This window comes from Acomys minous (assembly GCF_964271855.1).
Source record: "Acomys minous genome assembly, chromosome: 20".
Lineage (NCBI taxonomy): Eukaryota > Metazoa > Chordata > Mammalia > Rodentia > Muridae > Acomys > Acomys minous.
The window spans coordinates 17984286-18001711 of record NC_140502.1 but is presented as its reverse complement, the minus strand read 5'-3'; the positions used below and the strand labels follow the sequence as shown (position 1 = coordinate 18001711).

Genomic DNA, 17426 nt, shown 5'->3' with positions numbered 1-17426 from the left:
CTCGCCCAGCCAATTAAAGACCTAACTCCACCGCCTCCGCTTGCCCCGCCCCCTCCTACGTCACCTGTAACCAGGGGTGGCTGAGAGACTTGTCTACGCTGTAGCGCTTGCGCATCTTCACCTGCAACAGGTTGTTGATGAGGTCGATGGCTGTCGGGGAAGGAGAGAGATGAGGCTCTGATGGACTGACAGGCTGCCTCTTCCAGCAGGGCGCCCCACCCTACCTGCCACAATGGCAAACTTCCAGCACTGGCCGCGGTGAACACTTGTCCCTGCTTTTCCTCATTAAATTACAAATCCCGCCTGCACTGGTAATTCCAGCACTTGGAAGGTCGACGCTGGAGGACAAGGAGTTCAAGGCTAGCATGGGCTACACCCAGCAATTGCTGGAGTTATTAAGTATGTGCCAGCATGACCACTTCAAATTTTTAAAATTTTATGTTATTTTTGGATTGGTTGTGGTACTGCAAGTCTTTAATCCCGGCACTCGGGAGACAGAAGCACGAGGATCTCTGCGAGTTCAAGGCCAGTGAGGGTTACATAGTGACACACTGTATCAAAAACAAAAACAGAGCCGGGTGGTGGCCCACGCCATTAATCCCAGCACTTGGGAGGTGGAGGCAGTGGTGGCGAACGCCATTAATCCCAGCACTCAGGAGGAAGAGACAGGTAGATCGCTATGAGTTCGAGGCCAGCCTGGTCTACAAGGCGAGTGCAAGATAGCCAAGGCTACACAGAGAAATCTTGTCTCGAAAAACCAAACCAAACCAAACCAAACACAGCCAGAGGTGGCGCATGCCTGTAATCCCAGCACTTGGGGAGGCAGAGGCAGGCAGATCTCCAGGCCAGAGGCAGGCAGATCTCCAGGCCAGCGTGGTCTACAAAGAAAAGTCCAAGACAGTCAAGGCTCCATAGAGAAACCCTGTCTCAAATATCCAAAAGGGGGGGAGGGCAAAAAAGAAAAAAAAAAAAAAGAACCTGGCAGTGTTCTCTTAGCCGGAAGAGCTAGACTTACAGGTGCTTGTGAGCTGCCGACACGGATGCTGGGAACCTAACTCTAGTCCTCTGCAAGAGCTGCGAGCAGTCAATAACCGCTGAGACGTCTGTCAAGCCCTTCTAGCTCCGGCTTTTTAAAGGGCAGCTTTTGAGGTGAAAACATTTATTTCAAATGGAACCCTGACACGGCTGTGGTCAGCAGGGAGCTAACAAACAACGGTGTCATATTGACAAAGGGCAAATGCGAACAGCATCCTGCCACACACCAAAGCCACAGCTGCCGCCAGAAGACCCAGGGAAAGAAGCCGGGTCCTTGCGAAAGGTAAGATGATTGAGAGCCAGCTGCTCAAGCCAAAGCCCCGCTGAGGGGCAGCACATCTCGAAGGACAAGGCTTCACTGTGGGGGCCCATGTTAGCCCAGAGGCATCATTTGCAGGGATTCCATGGATACTGAACCCCATAGATGTTCAAGTCCTTTATGGAAAACAGCAGAATTTGTGGATAGTCCCCATGTATTCTCCCTGCTTGCTTTGAGCCATCTCTAGATAACTTATAATGGTGTTCCTGTTACATTGTTATAGAGGGAACAGAGCACCTCACAGATAATTGACAAGAAAACTACCACTGAGCCACACCCCCAGCCCCTCACTGGGGGATTCTAGGCAGGGGCTCTACCACTGAGCCACGCCCCAGCCCCTCACTGGGGGATTCTAGGCAGGGGCTCTACCACTGAGCCACACCCCCAGCCCCTCACTGGGGGATTCTAGGCAGGGGCTCTACCACTGAGCCACGCCCCCAGCCCCTCATTGGGGGATTCTAGGCAGGGGCTCTACCACTGAGCCACGCCCCAGCCCCTCACTGGGGGGGGGGGATTTTTGGCAGGGTCTCTATCACTGCCCTATACTCCCACAATAGATTTTTTTATACTAACATAACAGAAATATAAATGTTATTTAAATAGCTGTTATACTGTGTTTAGTATAGAACAATGGAAACAAAAGTCTTACCCGGCTTTCTTAGCATCGCCCTGTAAGCCCAGGATTTAGTAAGTGAAGGCAGGGCGATCAGGAGTACAAAGTCATCTTGAGCTACATAGTTCAAAGCCAGCCAAAACCACAGCAAACCAAGCAGGCCCACCCTGACCCTCATCTTCTTGAATGCCCTACCCCACACCTGACTCCAAAGCTGCATGCCTCAGGGCTTATAATCTCCCAGGCCCAGTTGCCAGGAGACAAACTTGTCCTGAGACCCAAAGCCACAGTTGGGCCTCTCATGAAAATATCGAAATGTCTGCCTGGCCCTGGCTCCCCTTCCCTCCCATCCCCATCAGGTTTGGGAACCCCAGAAGGCACCTCTTTGCTGGACCACCCCACAGCCACACCCCATGGCTCTGGACACATTTCCAAGCTGCAGGCTCATCTCTGCCCCATTCACAGAGTTAGGGTCCAGCCACTGTCTAGAGGGGATCTATACCCACCCCCACACCCCCTGCAGGCCACTCTGGCCTCTTCCGGTCCTATTCCTCTCAGGGCCCTTCACAGACAAGCTGTATCTCATCCACAAAGCCCCAGGTGCCTTTCTCAGGAGTTCCAAGGACCATATACTATGGTCAAAATGAGTTCAAAGCCAGCCTGGGCAATTTAGTGAGAGGACCCCACCCCCACCCCCTACTCAAACTAACATGCAAACAAAGGGGCTGGGGATTCAGTTTAAAGATTTTTTTTCTTTTGTCATATATACCATATTCTGCCTGCAGGCCAGAAGAGGGCATCAGATCACATTATAGGTGGTTGTGAGCCACCGTGTGGTTGCTGGGAATTGAACTCAGGACCTCAGGAACAGCAACCGGTACTCCTAACCTCTGAGCCATCTCCCCAGCCCCCGGGGATTCAGTTTAGTTAAGAGACCTTATGTATCGCACATAAGGCTCTGGGCTCAACTCCTACTGCTACAAAAACAACACAAAGGCACCTGGCTTGGGGCCAGAGAAATGGCTCGATGGTTCAGAGCAGCTACCAGATGCTCTTGCAAAGGATCCGGGCTAGGCTCCCATCACCTACCTGGAGGCTCTCAACTGCCCTTAACCTTAGTTCCAGGAGATTATCTAATACCCTTTTCTGGCCTTTAGGAGCACCAGGCACACACAGGATGCACATACATACATCCAGGCAAAATAGCCATACACGTGAAATGAATTAACAAAAACAAAAAAGAGAAGAAAAAAAAAAAAAAGCCCTGAGTCTACCCAGTACCCTGGTTCTGTACTCGTCCTAGAGTCTCAAGGCACCATGTCACCCGGCGGGTCTTCCCTCCAAGACACCTGTCCCTTGAGGGTTCCTACCCATAATTCTCCACTCACACAGCTCACAACCTCTGTGACTCCTCCTCCTCTTTCAGCCCCACCCACATTTTGACTCGGGTCCACGCCCACCACACTCTAGCCCTGCCCACCCAGGCCCAGCTTTGCCCCAACTCCCCTACAGCTTCCTGTACTATAGGTGTGGCCTCACCCTGCTGCGCTGTCACGCCCACGTTTTCAGTCCCCACCTCTCCCACATGACGTCCGAGGCCCGGCTTCTTCCCCCACCCTCTCGCTTCCTAGTGTGTCCAACGCGGCTCACCTCCAGAGGAGATGTGGCTCCAGGGGCTGGCCGGGTACATAAAGGCTGCGTTCTGGATCTGGTCATTGATGTCCTCATCCTCGTTGAAGGGGAACGTGCCACTGAGGCTGACGTACATGATCACGCCCACGGACCACATGTCCAGCGAGCGGTTGTAGCCCTGGTTGAGCAGCACCTCGGGTGCCAGGTAGGCGGGGGTGCCCACCACGGAGCGCCGGAAGGACTTCTCGCCGATGATGCGAGCGAAGCCGAAGTCACACAGCTTCACCTGCAACGGGGACAGGTGAAGGGTGTGAGGGTCGATGACGTCACTTCCGACACGCCACAGCGCGTCCACACCACTGCCACCTCGGTATTCCAAACAATACTGAGTGACCTTAGGAAAGTGACTTCCCCTCTCTGTGCCTCAGTTTCCACATGTCTAACATAAGGAAGAACATAGCAGCACCTGTCTCAGAGACCTGTCTGAGGACAGCATGTGTTAATCCATAGGCAGTTGCTCACTGGACTGTGCCCAGTATGAAGACATTTTTACTAAATGATGCTTATGGCTGGCTGGCTGGTTCCTAGGATGGGCCACAGCCTCCACATGCCCCTTTGTTGATGGTCCCTACAGGACAGGTGGGTGTATGGACTGAAAGAGGGAAACCCAGGCAACATTCTAGAAGCCAGTGCAGTCAGAATGAGCCCATGATTTCCAACAAGGGCCCTGATTCCTCCATACTGGAATAAGTTAACTTCTCGGACTTTCTGGGGATTAACAGGGACCGGGCATGCAAGACCTGCTGGTACAGGCACGTAATCTCAGCTTTTGGGGAAGCAAAGAAAGGTTCAAGGCTAGCCTGGACAACAGATTGAGTTCAAGGTTAGCCTAAGCAACTTAATTTATATACTTTTTGTTTTGTTTCGTTTTTTGTTTTTTTTTGAGACAGGGTTTCTCTGTGTAAGCCTGGCTGTCCTGGAACTCACTCCATAAACCAGGCTGGCATTGAACTCAGAGATCCACCTGTCTCTGCCTCTGGAATGCTGGGATTAAAGACATGAGCCACTATCCCGGCAGATTTATTCACTTTTTAAGGTAGGACAAACATAGATTAAGAAAAAGAAATCCTGAGCAGGAAAGTGGTTTTATTTGAGACTTTGTCTCAAATAAAATTTTAAAAGAGTTGGATTTTGGTAGAGCCCCTGCCTAGAATCCCCCAGTGAGGGGCTGGGGGCGTGGCTCAGTGGTAGAGCCCCTGCCTAGAATCCCCCAGTGAGGCGCTGGGGGCGTGGCTCAGTGGTAGAGCCCCTGCCTAGAATCCCCCAGTGAGGGGCAGGGGGCGTGGCTCAGTGGTAGAGCCCCTGCCTAGAATCCCCCAGTGAGGGGCTGGGGGCATGGCTCAGTGGTAGAGCCCCTGCCTAGAATCCCCCAGTGAGGGGCTGGGGGTGTGGCTCAGTGGTAGAGCCCCTGCCTAGAATCCCCCAGTGAGGGGCAGGGGGCGTGGCTCAGTGGTAGAGCACAGGCCTTGAATAAGCAGGGCCCTAGGTTTTATCCCAAGGTGACAAAGGCCGATGGGATGTGAGGGACATGATATGGGCCACTTTCCCTACTACCTCAGTGAAAGAAAGGGATGCATGTTTTTCTTGCACCCCCTCTTTCCTTTCTCCAGATAGGTCACGGCCCATGAAGGCCAGCGGTACCACTAAACTGTCTTAAACATAACAGCAGGGAAGGTGCCCAACACCATGTAGCTAGTACCTTTGCAGCCCCAGGATGCAGTTGGGGTGAGAGCAAACCCTTACATTATGAAGCCATGTTACCCAGGGTGTGAAGCTCACCTGCATCTAGGCTGATAGTCATTACCCACCCCACTGCTCTCGGGACTTGCCCAGGTCTAGGAGGGGACATCACGGACCTGAGGGAACGGATCGGCCGATGCGAGCAACACGTTCTCCGGTTTCAGGTCACAGTGGACGATGTTCTTGAAGTGCAGGTGTCTCAGCGCCACCAGGATCTGAGCGGAGGAGGCGGGGCCAGTGAGAGGGGGCGGGGCCGGTGGGAGAGGCAGGAGAGAAGCCTGCGGTCCACACCTCCGAGCCCCACTCAGGCTTTCCCCTGCTTCCCTAAGGAAGCCTAGGCGAGGGAGACGTTAAGGAGTCCCAGAAATGTAGACCCACTTACTCTCAAGAGTTAAGAGCTTGATCTAGAACCCCACAGAGGCTCAGTTACTGTGGGGAGGGGCAGGAGGGCCGAGCTTAGAACCATAATGAGGAAGCAGCAAGGGTTCCCAAGACACTTCGTGTGGTAGATTTTAAAGCCATTTTGAGGCCTGATGTGATAGCTCGCGCCTTTAATCCCAGCACTTGAGAGGCAGAGGCAGGCATACCTCAGTGAGTTTTTGGTTTCTGGGTGTTTTGTTTTGTTTCAGTTTGGTTTGGTTTTTTCGAGTCTGTATAGCCTTGGGTGTCCTGGACTTGCTTTGTAGACCAGGCTGGCCTTGAACTCCCACTGATCCGCCTTACCTCTGTTTCTCAAGTGCTGGGATTAAAAGCATGAGCCACCACCGCCCCAGCATGATCTCAGTGAGTTCAAGGCCAGCCTGGTCTACAGCGTGAACTCCACAACAGCCAGAGCCGCACCGTAAGACCCCGTCTCAAAATCAAAACAAAACAAAAACCAACAACAGCAAAACCCGTTTCAGGTGGCAAGGTGGCTAAGCAGGAGGAGGAGCTTGCCACTAAACCGGAGGACCTGAACTCAATCCCAGGAAGCCACATGGCGGAAGGAGAGAAGCAATTTCTGCAAGTCATCTCTACACGTGACATGCACCTTTTCCCACACCCCACATACACGCACTAAACTTAATTTTTAGAAAGTATTTTTTAAAAATTTACCATTTGCCAAGCAGAGGCAGGGGGGATCGCTGTGAGTTCGAGGCCAGCCTGGTCTACAATGTGAGTCCAGGACAGCCAAGGCTACACAGAGAAACCCTGTCTCGAAAAACCAAAAACCAAACCAAAACAAAACAACAAAAAAAAAAACACTTTCCATTTAAAAAGCTGTAATATAAGCCAGGCGTGGTGGAGCACAGCTATAACCCTAGCACTATAGAGGCTGAGGCAAGTCAAGGCCAGCCTGGACTACATGAGTGCTAGGCTAGCATGGGCTACATTGAGATCCTGTCTTTGTTTTGTCTTTTCTTTTTTTTTGTTTTTCGAGACAGGGTTTCTCTGGCTGTCCTGGACTCCCTTTGTAGATTTGTAGACCAAACTGGCCTCGAACTCAAAGATCTGCCTGCCTCTGCCTCCCAAGTGCTAGGATTAAAGGCATGTGCCACCACCGCCCAGGAGAGACGTCATCTTAAAAAAAAAAAAAAAAAAAAAAAAAAACCAAATAAATAAATCCTATAATACAAGGCAAAACAACCAACAAATAATGTAAGCAAGACATGGGTTTATATATCAAATGTATCCAGCTCTGGCCAGGCCAGTGGTTCTCAACCTTCCGTATGGTGCCACCCTTTAATACAGTTCTGCTTGCTGTGGTGACCTCCAACCATAAAATTATTTCATTGCTACTTCATAACTGTAATTCTGCTACTGTTATGAACTGTAATGTAGGGGCTGGAGAGATGGCTCAGAGGTTAAGAGCACCCGCTGCTCTTCCAAAGGTTCAGAGTTCAAATCCCAGCAACCACACGGTGGCTCACAGCCACCCATGAGATTTGGTGCCCTCTTGTGGTATGCAGGCATACATGCATGTGGAAGACGGTATACATAATAAATAGATTTTTTAAAAAAAGGATCATAATGTAAATATCTGATATCTGCAACCCCTGTGAAAGGGTCCTAGGACCCCTGAAGTGGCCTGCAACCAACAGGTTCAGAACCGCTGGCCTTGAGGTAAAGAAGTAGTTTATTTGCTCAGGTCGGAAACCTGATTCCACAGTTACTAACATGTGGATTTAGGCAAATTATTGTATCTTTGACTCTCAGTTTGCTACTCTGTAAAACGGAAGCAACAATGACACCCACCTGAAGGGTTCTATTATATTTATTTAGCTACGCACTTAGGTAGGGTACAAAGCTTAAACAAATTCAAACCTTGGACTTACTTTGTTCTGCTCAAGATGACCTTGAACTTCTGGGTTTTGTGGTGCCGGGAATTAAACCCAGGGCTGTGTGCATGTTAGGCAAGCACTCTATTGACTGAGCCACGTTCCCTAGACCCTTGGACCCTTGTTTGGTTTTATGAGACAGGGTTTCACCCTAGCTCAGACTGTCTAGGGATTTTTTTTTTGTTTGTTTGTTTTTTTTGTTTTTCGAGACAGGGTTTCTCTGTGCAGCCTTGGCTGTCCTGGACTCACTTTGTAGACCAGGCTGGCCTCGAACTCACAGCGATCTGCCTGCCTCTGCCTCCCGAGTGCTGGGATTAAAGGCGTGAGCCACCACCCCGGCGGGATTTCTTTTGTTTTGTTTTAATTTTTTTTATAATTATTGCACTTAATGTTAAATTCTTTTTTTTTTTAAGATTTATTTATTTATTATGTATACAATACTCTGCCCGCAAGACAGAAGACGGCCCCAGATCACATTACAGATGGTTGCAAGCCACCATGTGGTTGCTGGAAATTGAACTCAAGACCTCTGGAAAAGCAGCCAGTGCTCTTAACCTCTGAGCCATCTCTCCAGCCCAAGTTCTGTTTTAATTTTGTATGTTTTTTTTTATTTCATTTTGTTTTTGAGACAGGGTCTCCCTATGTAGCCCTGGTTGGCCAGGAACTCACTATGTAGACCAGGCTAGTCGCTGAGCTCCACCTATCTGTCTCCCGAGTGCTGGGATTAAAGGCATACAGCACCACCCATGGCACCTCTTGTTTCATTTTTAAGACAGGATCTTATGTATCCCAGGCTAGCCCCAAACTCATTATGTAGCTGAAGCTAGCCTTGAGCGGATCCCTATATGTCTTCCTCCTGGGTGCTGGGCTTACAAGCCTGTGTCACCATGGCCCTGCTGAGCTCAGGACTTAAAGACACCTACCTGGAAGTGTGGTGATGATGCTTAAAGCTCCTGAGGCAAAGAAGTGGGTCCAGTGCTTAGAGGTTGGGCAGGTAAGAGCCCCAGGACAGAAATCTGCAGAGAAAGGAAAGAGAGACAGAGACAGAGACAGAGACAGAGACAGAGAGAGAGGCAAAGGAGGGAGGGAGGAAGAGAGAGAGAGAGAGAGAGACAGAGAGAGACAGAGAGACAGAGAGAGAGAGAGAGAGGGAGAGACACTATGAAATGGAAGACCAGTGAGAGAATCTGATTTGGCTGCTGAGAGAACTCCGCTCCCTCTTCCATGCAGTTGGGATGTGGCTGCCTTGGGCGGCCTCTGTCCCCTCTCCCAGCCCCGCCCAGCGAACCCAGACTCACTGCTGGGGGTCGGGAGGACTTGGAGCAGCAGCAAAGTACAGCACAGGATGCCTTGCAGCCAACAGAAACGTCCCAGAGCAAGGGAGTCCCACCCAGAGGGGAGGCCTTTCCAAGAAGGACTGAGAGTCAGAGCACAGCAGGGGACGTTGGAGGAAAAGGTTAGAAGTCCACGGCGAGTGGACGCCATGGGTGGAGTGAGGGCCTAGGCAGCATGCTCAAAGCCCAGGGTTCCATCTTAGCACTGGGGAGGTGGAGGAGGGAGAGCAGGAATTCAAGGTCCTCTTTGACTAGATGGCAAGTTCCAGACCAGCCTAGGATATAGGCGACCAAGTCTCAACCAACAACCAACCAACAAACAAAATAAAGCTGTCAACAAATATTGAGATTTAAAAAAACAAAAACAAAAACAAATATTGAGATAAAAAGGACTGACTGGGCCTGGAAAGATGGCTCAGTGGGTAGACATTGGCCACCAAGCCTGACTTCAATCCCTGGGACCCACACACATATACCAACTCACACAGCAAATATAATAATATATTAAATAGTACCAACGGACAATAACCTCACATCTCTCATATATAAAGAACACTCATAATGCAATAAGCATGCTTAGCGACCCATACCTGTACAGCCTAATTGTTTGAAGGTACAGACAGAGCACTGGAGTGTGAGGTCAGCTTTGTCTAAGCAGAGGGTTCCAGGCCAGCCAGGGATACATATTAAGACCTTGTCTCCAAAAACAAAACGAGCCAGGCATGGTGGCACACGCCTTTAATCCCAGCACTTGGGAGGCAGAGTCAGGTGGATCGCTGTGAGTTCGAAGCCAGCCTGGTCTACAAAGTAAGTCCAGGACAGCTAAGGCTACACAGAGAAACCCTGTCTGGAAAAAAAAAACCACAACAACAACAAACCCAAAAAACCCCAAAACAAAACAAAGGCTGGAGAGATAGTTCAGTGGCTGGGACCACTATCCACCCTTGCAGAGGACAAGGGTACCAGGGTTCAATGCCCAACACAATGATGTCCCCTTCTGGCCCATAGGTACTGCACACACCACCGTGGTTCATAACTATACATTACGTTAAACACTCATAAACATAGAAAATAACAAGTTTGTCATGGTGGCAAATGTCTTGAATCCCAGAACTTGGGAGGCTGAGGTAGGTGGATCTCTGAGTTCGAGGGCAGCTTAGTCTACATAGTGAGACCTTGTCGTGAAATAAGTAAATAAAATGTTATTTATTTATTTAGTTTTTTTCGAGACAGGGTTTGTGTATTCCTGGCTGTCCTGGAACTCACTCTGTAGACCAGGCCGGCCTTGATCTCACAGAAATCTGCCTGCCTCTGCCTTCCAAGTACTGCGATTTAAGGTGTGTGCCACCACCAGCACCTTGAATTTTAAAGATATATTTATTTATTATTATGTATACAATGTTCTGCCTGCATGTACCCCTGCAGGCCAGAAGAGGGCATCAGCTCACATTATAGATAGGTGTGAACCACCATGTGGTTGCTGGGAATTGAACTCAGGACCTCTGGAAGAGCAGTCAGTGCTCTTAAACACTGAGCCATCTCTCCAGCCTCCAATTTTTTTTTTTAAGTACAAAGTTGACATAGTATATTGACTAAAATAACATTCGTGCGTGGCACACGCTTGTGATCCCAGCAGCAGGAAGGATGACCCAGGAGAACAGAGTACAAGAGACGCCGCAGGAGATCTGGCCTCAAAAAGCCAAATGCCACTAAGTAAGAAATGTTCTGAGCTTGGCAATTATTTTTATCCAGCATTAGTAAGAAGTGTGAAAACACCCATCCTCCCACTTGGTTGGTGGAAAAAAACAGAAAAGGTTTTAGACAATAGAAGTTATTTTTCACTTATTGAGACAGGGTCTCACACAGCCTGGAATTCATTACAAAGGCAAGGATGGCCTTGAACCCCTGATCTTCCTGCCTCCCAGGAAGACGGTTCCACCATGCCCTGTTTTTTGTTTTGTTTTTGTTTGTTTTGAGACAGGGTTTCTCTGTGTAGTCTTGGCTGTCCTGGACTCCCTTTGTAGACCAGGCTGGCCTCGAACTCACAGCGATCCGCCTGCCTCTGCCTCCCGAGTGCTGGGATTACAGGCGTGCGCCACCACGCCCGGCTCCGTGCTCCATTTATACAGTGTTGAAGGTCCCCACCCAAGGCTAGGAGCACGCCAGGTAGGCAGGCCTTCTACCAATGGAGCCAGAGAGTCAGCAGCCTAAAGGGTTATTTAAACTGCCCGGCAGCTCACACAGCGCTAGTCCAGCATTTGGGAAGTAAAGGCAGCCGGAGGACCAGGATTCAAGGCCAACTTTGGATGCAAAGCCAGCCTGGACAACATGAGTCCTTTTAATTATGCAAACATTAGGGGCTGCCCGCAGAGCCCTGGATTTGAATCCCTGCACTGCATACACTGGGCGTGGTGGTACAAATCCACAATCTCCCGGCACTCGAGGGTCATGCTCACCTACACAGTGAGCTCCAGGCTACCCTGAGCTACCTAAGCGCCTTTCTCAAAAAAAAAAAAAAAGAAAAGAAAAGAAAAAAAAGAAAAGGAAGCCACGGGTAGTGGTGCACACCTTTAATCCAAACACTCAGGGAGATTGCAAAAATAGCTCCGAAAATAGCTATTATTATGAAAGGAGGAATTGTTTTGTTTTGTTTTCTCCTCTCAGGCCTTTCTCTAGGTTCTCTGACCAACACTCTACCCTTGATTCTGTCCCAGGCTTGTCCCAGGCTGGCGAGTATTTGGAGACACAGAGGTGACAAAGAGAGCCCTCCACCTTGGATGGTGGGTATTGTCACCCATGGTGGCCGGGGATGCCACAGGGAGACTATAATAGTGTCGTAGTATTTATTGAGCCCCTGTCATTAATTAATTAATTAATTCTCTGTCTGTCTGTCTGTCTTTTGAAACCGAGTTTCCCAATGTAGCTCTGGCTGTCCTGGAATTCACTACGAAGACCAGGTTGGCCTTGATCTCTGTGATCACAGAGATCTGGCCTACCTCAGCCCCTCAAGTCCTAAGCAGGCACCACCATACCGGGCTTCTGTCTCTCTATTATTTATCTCTTACTGCTATTAATAATGTTTTCTATTTCTCTCATCTGCCCTCTAGACGCCACAAAGGCACGAGACTGCTCTCCGGGCCTCCGCCAGAGGGCGCCAGAGTCCACGGCGCGCAGCGCACCTGCGTGATGAGGAACTTGGTGAGGCGCTCAGGAAGCCGGCCCTTCTCGCTGGAGAGGATCATCTCCAACATGTCCCCGTGCAGTTTCTCCATCACCACGAAAACCTTCTCAGGGGTCTCGAACATGCATTCAAGGTTCACGATCCCGGGGTGCCGCAGACTCTGTTCGGGAACGGGGGAAGAGGGATCAGGGCTGAGGGTCACTGTGACAGGAGGTGGCTTTGCCTAGCGGACTTCTGGGCAAGGCTTGGGAGGCAGAAGGATCCGGATGGCGGGAAGGCTGGGAAATCAGCAAGCTGTTTGACTGTTTTTCTTCTGGCACCAGCGCATGCTAGGCAAGTGCTCCATCGCTGGTCCTCCAACCCACAAAATCTTCCTATGCCTCCCTAGGTAGCTTTAGAAGAGAGCCCACTGGGCGTCTTCCCATCCACCTCCCCGCCCTCATTTTTCCATGGCTCTAGGGTTCCCTGTCACCTGCACAGGCTGGTCCTGGCCCCTCTCTGCTCAGAACACCCGTCAGTTCCGGGATGTATACCTTCTGTTCCAGGAAGCCTAACTCCATCACCCCTACACTGTGGCTCGGGTGGTACTTAAAAGCAGTAAGCAAGGAAGGGGGCGGGCTCTTCGCATGCAGGGGCGTGGCTGGGACATGATCCCTGTGGGTCACCTGGAGAATGGCCACTTCGTTCCTGAGCTGGCTCTCCTGCTTCGTGGGGAAGCGCAGTTTGTCAATGACCTTCACGGCAACGTCTCTGCCAGTCTTCCTGTGTTTCCCTGAGGGCGGGGCACAGGAAAGCTAAAGGATCAGAGAGCAAGACTTCCCAGTTCCTTCCACCCCTCTATGGAGACGCGGATGGACTGGGGCAAAAATATTGCAGGCCATCAAGGTTTCTCGGGGGAGTTTTCAGTATGAGGGGTAGGATGAAAAGGATGGATGGGGCGTAAAAGTGGGAGAAGAGGGGCTAGAGTATGGCTCAGTCTAGAGCCCCTGCCTAGACTCCCCAGTGAGGGGCTGGGGGCGTGGCTCAGTGGTAGAGCCCCTGCCTAAATCCACCAATGAGGGGCTGGGGGCGTGACTCAGTGGTAGAGCCCCAGCCTAGAATCCACCAATGAGGGGCTGGGGGCGTGGCTCAGTGGTAGAGCCCCTGCCTAGACTCCCCAGTGAGGGGCTGGGGGCGTGGCTCAGTGGTAGAGCCCCTGCCTAGAATCCCCCAGAGAACGGGCTGGGGGCGTGGCTCAGTGGTAGAGCCCCTGCCTAGAATCCCCCAGTGAGGGCCTGGGGGCGTGGCTCAGTGGTAGAGCCCCTGCCTAGAATCCCCCAGTGAGGGCCTGGGGGCGTGGCTCAGTGGTAGAGCCCCTGCCTAGAATCCCCCAGAGAACGGGCTGGGGGCGTGGCTCAGTGGTAGAGCCCCTGCCTAGAATCCTCCAGTGAGGGACTGGGGATGTGGCTCAGTGGTAGAGCCCCTGCCTAGAATCCCCCAGTGAGGGACTGGGGATGTGGCTCAGTGGTAGAGCCCCTGCCTAGAATCCCCCAGGGAGGCATTGGGGGCGTGGCTCAGTGGCAGAGCCCTGCCTAGCATACAGACTGCCCGGAGTTTCACTGGCAGAAAAAGACAGAAGGAAAATAAACAAGGCAGGCATGGTGGGGGCAATCCTACTAGCTCAGCATTTGGGAGACTGAGGCAAGAGGATCACAAGCTTGAGGGCACCTTGGGCCACAAATTAAAGGTACAGATAGAGCTTCGAGAAGGGCAACGGACAGCATGGGCCCCCAGAACACTCATAACCAATCAGAAGCAAGAATGTACATTTCCTCCTGATAAGAGGCTTCAAGAAGCCCTACTGGCTTTCCTGATGAGAAAAGGAGCCTGCGAGCTCTTGCACATGGGGTCCAGGTTCCCAAGCCAAACCAACCAAGAGGCAGGCAGCAGGAAGGGCATGGCGCCACCTGACTCAGCCTGTGGCATCTTTTACCTCCATAGACCACTCCAAACTGCCCGGAGCCCAGCACCTCATCCGGGAAGATCTGATACACAGTGGCGATGTCCTGTGAGGCGAAAAGACAGCACTCATGGGTGCAAATTGGAAACGCAAGAGGGTCAAGGGAAAGGGAGCCGACAGGTGTGAGAGTTCTGTCGGCTGAGAAAGGTCGGCCCAGGGTCAAGCTGGCCTGTGAGGGGTTGTCTTATCTTTTTCTTTGAAGATTTATTTATTTATCATATTCACAGTGTTTTGTTTGCATGTACACCTGAAGGCCAGAAGAGGGCGCCAGATCTCATTTATAGATGGTCGTGAGCCACCATGTGGTTGCTTAGAATTGAAGTCAGGACTTTTGGAAGAGCAGCCAGTGCTCTTCACCTCTGAGCCATCTCTCCAGTCCCAGAGGTTATCTTTTAATGGCCCAGGTAAACAGTAAGCAGCACTATTCCCTGCCTCTGGGTCCTAGACTGTATAGAGGAGGAGGAAGGGAGCTGAGCGGCAGGACCAGCCGGTGCAGGTGCCTCCAGATGTGGCCAGCTGCTGGAAGGTCCTGCCGCGGTGGCTGCCGCCTGGAATTTTGAGCTCTTTCTCTCCTAAGTGGCTCAAAAAAAAATTTTTTTTTTAATTTTCTTTTCAATTATGTGTATGTATGTGTATCTTTGTGTACATGCTGAGTACAGGCACTCAAGGCAGCCAGGAGAGAGGCTACGGGCTCCTCTGGAGCTGGAGTTACAGGGAAAGGGGTCAGGAGCCACCCATGTGGGTGCTGCCCCCCCCCCCAAGTTTGCTTTGAGCAGAGCATTTTGTCCTAATGACCGAAGATGAAATTAAGACAGAAAGAAGATGCCCTGCACTGGCAGGAGACTTACCACATTCTCTTGGATCTGACTGTTGGACACAGAGATGCTCAGAGAAGCTTGCCCTAGGAGGAGGAGCGGGGGGTAGGGGGAGAGACTCGTGAGTGGGCTCCGGGCTCAGCACAGAGGGCACCTGTGCCTCCCCAGGCTACACTCCCAACCTTAACGCCCTCATCTGGGAATAGGAGCATCCCCAGAGTAAACCAGATACCGTACCGAGAGGCTCCAAATGGGACCTCACACTCTCAAAGCCCAGTGTTTACCCAGCATCCTCAGTGCTGAGGAAGGGAGGCATGCTCATCCCGTCCACAGAACTAACAGGGCGGGAAACCGAGGCTGGGGGGGTCAGCAGCAGTAGGTTTCAGCAACTTCCCTGGAAGTGACCTCAGTACGTTACAAAGCCAACTGAGGCATTTACAGTTGGCTCCTGCCACTCCAATAAAAGCCTCTCTTCTCCCACCTCCCCATGCCCCATCTACTGCCCCCACCTACAACTCACCCCAGTATCTCCCTTGTTCTCCTTGCCCCAAGCTTGCCCCTTGCCTTTCCCTCGTTTTAAAAGAGATTTTATTTTCACTGCTGAGTGTGCGCCCGCACCTGAGTGCAGTTGCCCACAGAGGCCAGCAGAGGGCACATGGTCGCCTGGAGCCCGAGCGCTCTTCACCACTGAGCCCATCTCTCCGGCCCCCTGTCCTCCCCCCTTTCTTCCTCTTTCTCCCTTCCCTACTCGTTCTTCTTTGCCAGAGTCTTGCTACATAGCTCAGTCTGGCTTTGACATCATTGTTGAGCCCAGGCTAACCTCAAACTCACAGCTATCCTCCTGTCTCCACCTCAAGAGTGCTAGAATGAGTAGTGTTATGTTGGTATGCCTGGCTCGATCCTGTCCTCCTCTCGATGCTCACCCCGTCCCTCCTCTACACTTGACTCTGCCACAGCTCTCCAGTACCCACGGGAGGAAGCTCAGGGCCCTGTATGACACGCAGGCTCATATAAGCTTCATCCATCTGCGGCTTCAACCCATCCTAATGTGCTGCGTGTTCCTGACATACTGACCCCACTGACCCCGCCCTCTGCTGCTCATGTGCAGAAGGCGGCTCTCTCCTGACTCCTCTCTCTGATCCACACTGTGCCACAGATGTCCTTTCTCCAGTCCAGTGCCCTAGCTTCCGAGCGTTTACAAGCCAGTCCTGCCCTAGAGACTGGTACACAGAAGAGGCACTCGGGAAAATCCCCCAGGCTAGGCTCAGAGACGACCTCCCCAAGGTCGTATCGGGCCAGGGGCTTCCCAGAGACTCAAACCCCGACCCAAGCCCACCACAGCCCTGCCTCCCTTCAGGTGGGTCAGTCAGTCCCCAGGATACCTAGGACCCTCTCGAGCGCCCAAGAGTGGGGACTTACTGTGTGGTGTGTGGCCCTGGGCAGTGGGTGCATCTTGGAGAAAAACGGGCATCAGAGCCTGGCGGATGGCTGTCTCCCAGCCCCGAACGGCCTCCGTCCCCTGCGCGCTCGGCCCTCCTGGGGCCGTGCCAGGTGTCTCGCCCACAAAGTAGGTGACATTGGCCGTGATGATCTCGAAGCAGTGTGGGTTGGTGCCCGGAGGTACGAGGCTGAAGTTCTGAGCCGACTCTACTGCAAGGATTTCAGACAGGGGGATTTCCTGGCAAGGGATGGGACTGTCAGTACAGGCAAGTTTAGTGGGCCACCCCTGCAGCTCCCCGGCTCTCCGCATAAGAGCCAGAGTCAACAAGGACAGGCCTGGCCTGCGTAGACAGGGAAGGCCTGCCAGTAGAACCCATGTTAGCCATAGAGCAGGCAGATGCCACGGAGAAAAAAAACCATCACGGACAAAGGCCCTGAGGAATCGTGCTGGGTTCAATACATGAGTCTGCACACGGCCACAGGGAGCCTTCTAGAGGTGGCTACATTTTGTCTAAGGGCCACAGGGAGCTACGGAAAGGTTTGGAGCAAGGAGCTGCGGTTTATGGCTATGGGTGGAAAGTCCATGAGACAAAACAGCAGACGGGAAGGAGGCTGTGGAGGAGAAAGTGCAAGGACTACAGGGCAGGTAAAGCACTGAGGGAAGATGGAAGGAAAGAAGGAAGAAGGAAAGGGGTGGGGCAGAAGTAAGGAGAAAAAAGCTAAGTGGCAGCCAGGCTCAGTGGCACAAGCATATAACCCTAGTCACATGGAAGGCTGCAGCAGAAGGATCACAAGTTCAAGGCTAGCCTAAGCAACTTGGTGAGACCCTGCTTCAAAAATTAAAAGTAGAAGGAGGGCTGGGGACATAGCCCAGTGGTAGAGCCCCTGCCTAGAATCCCCCAGGGAGGGGCTGGGGGCGTGGCTCACTGGTAGAGCCTCT

At 51.8% G+C, this 17426-nt stretch overlaps 1 protein-coding gene across 2 annotated transcripts in view; it reads right to left on the bottom strand.

Moving 5' to 3' along the window:
- The window catches only part of PRKD2 (protein kinase D2), a 31478-nt gene that overhangs the window by 756 nt on the left and 13296 nt on the right, over positions 1–17426 (bottom strand). For both annotated transcript variants that reach the window (XM_084770995.1, XM_084770994.1), the window contains exons 11-18: positions 16466–16724; positions 15080–15132; positions 14205–14277; positions 12898–13004; positions 12231–12392; positions 5516–5614; positions 3618–3885; positions 65–150 (exon numbers count right to left, since the gene is read on the bottom strand). In XM_084770995.1, coding sequence (XP_084627121.1) covers positions 65–150; positions 3618–3885; positions 5516–5614; positions 12231–12392; positions 12898–13004; positions 14205–14277; positions 15080–15132; positions 16466–16724 — 1107 coding nt within the window. The remainder of the gene's footprint in view (positions 1–64; positions 151–3617; positions 3886–5515; positions 5615–12230; positions 12393–12897; positions 13005–14204; positions 14278–15079; positions 15133–16465; positions 16725–17426) is intronic.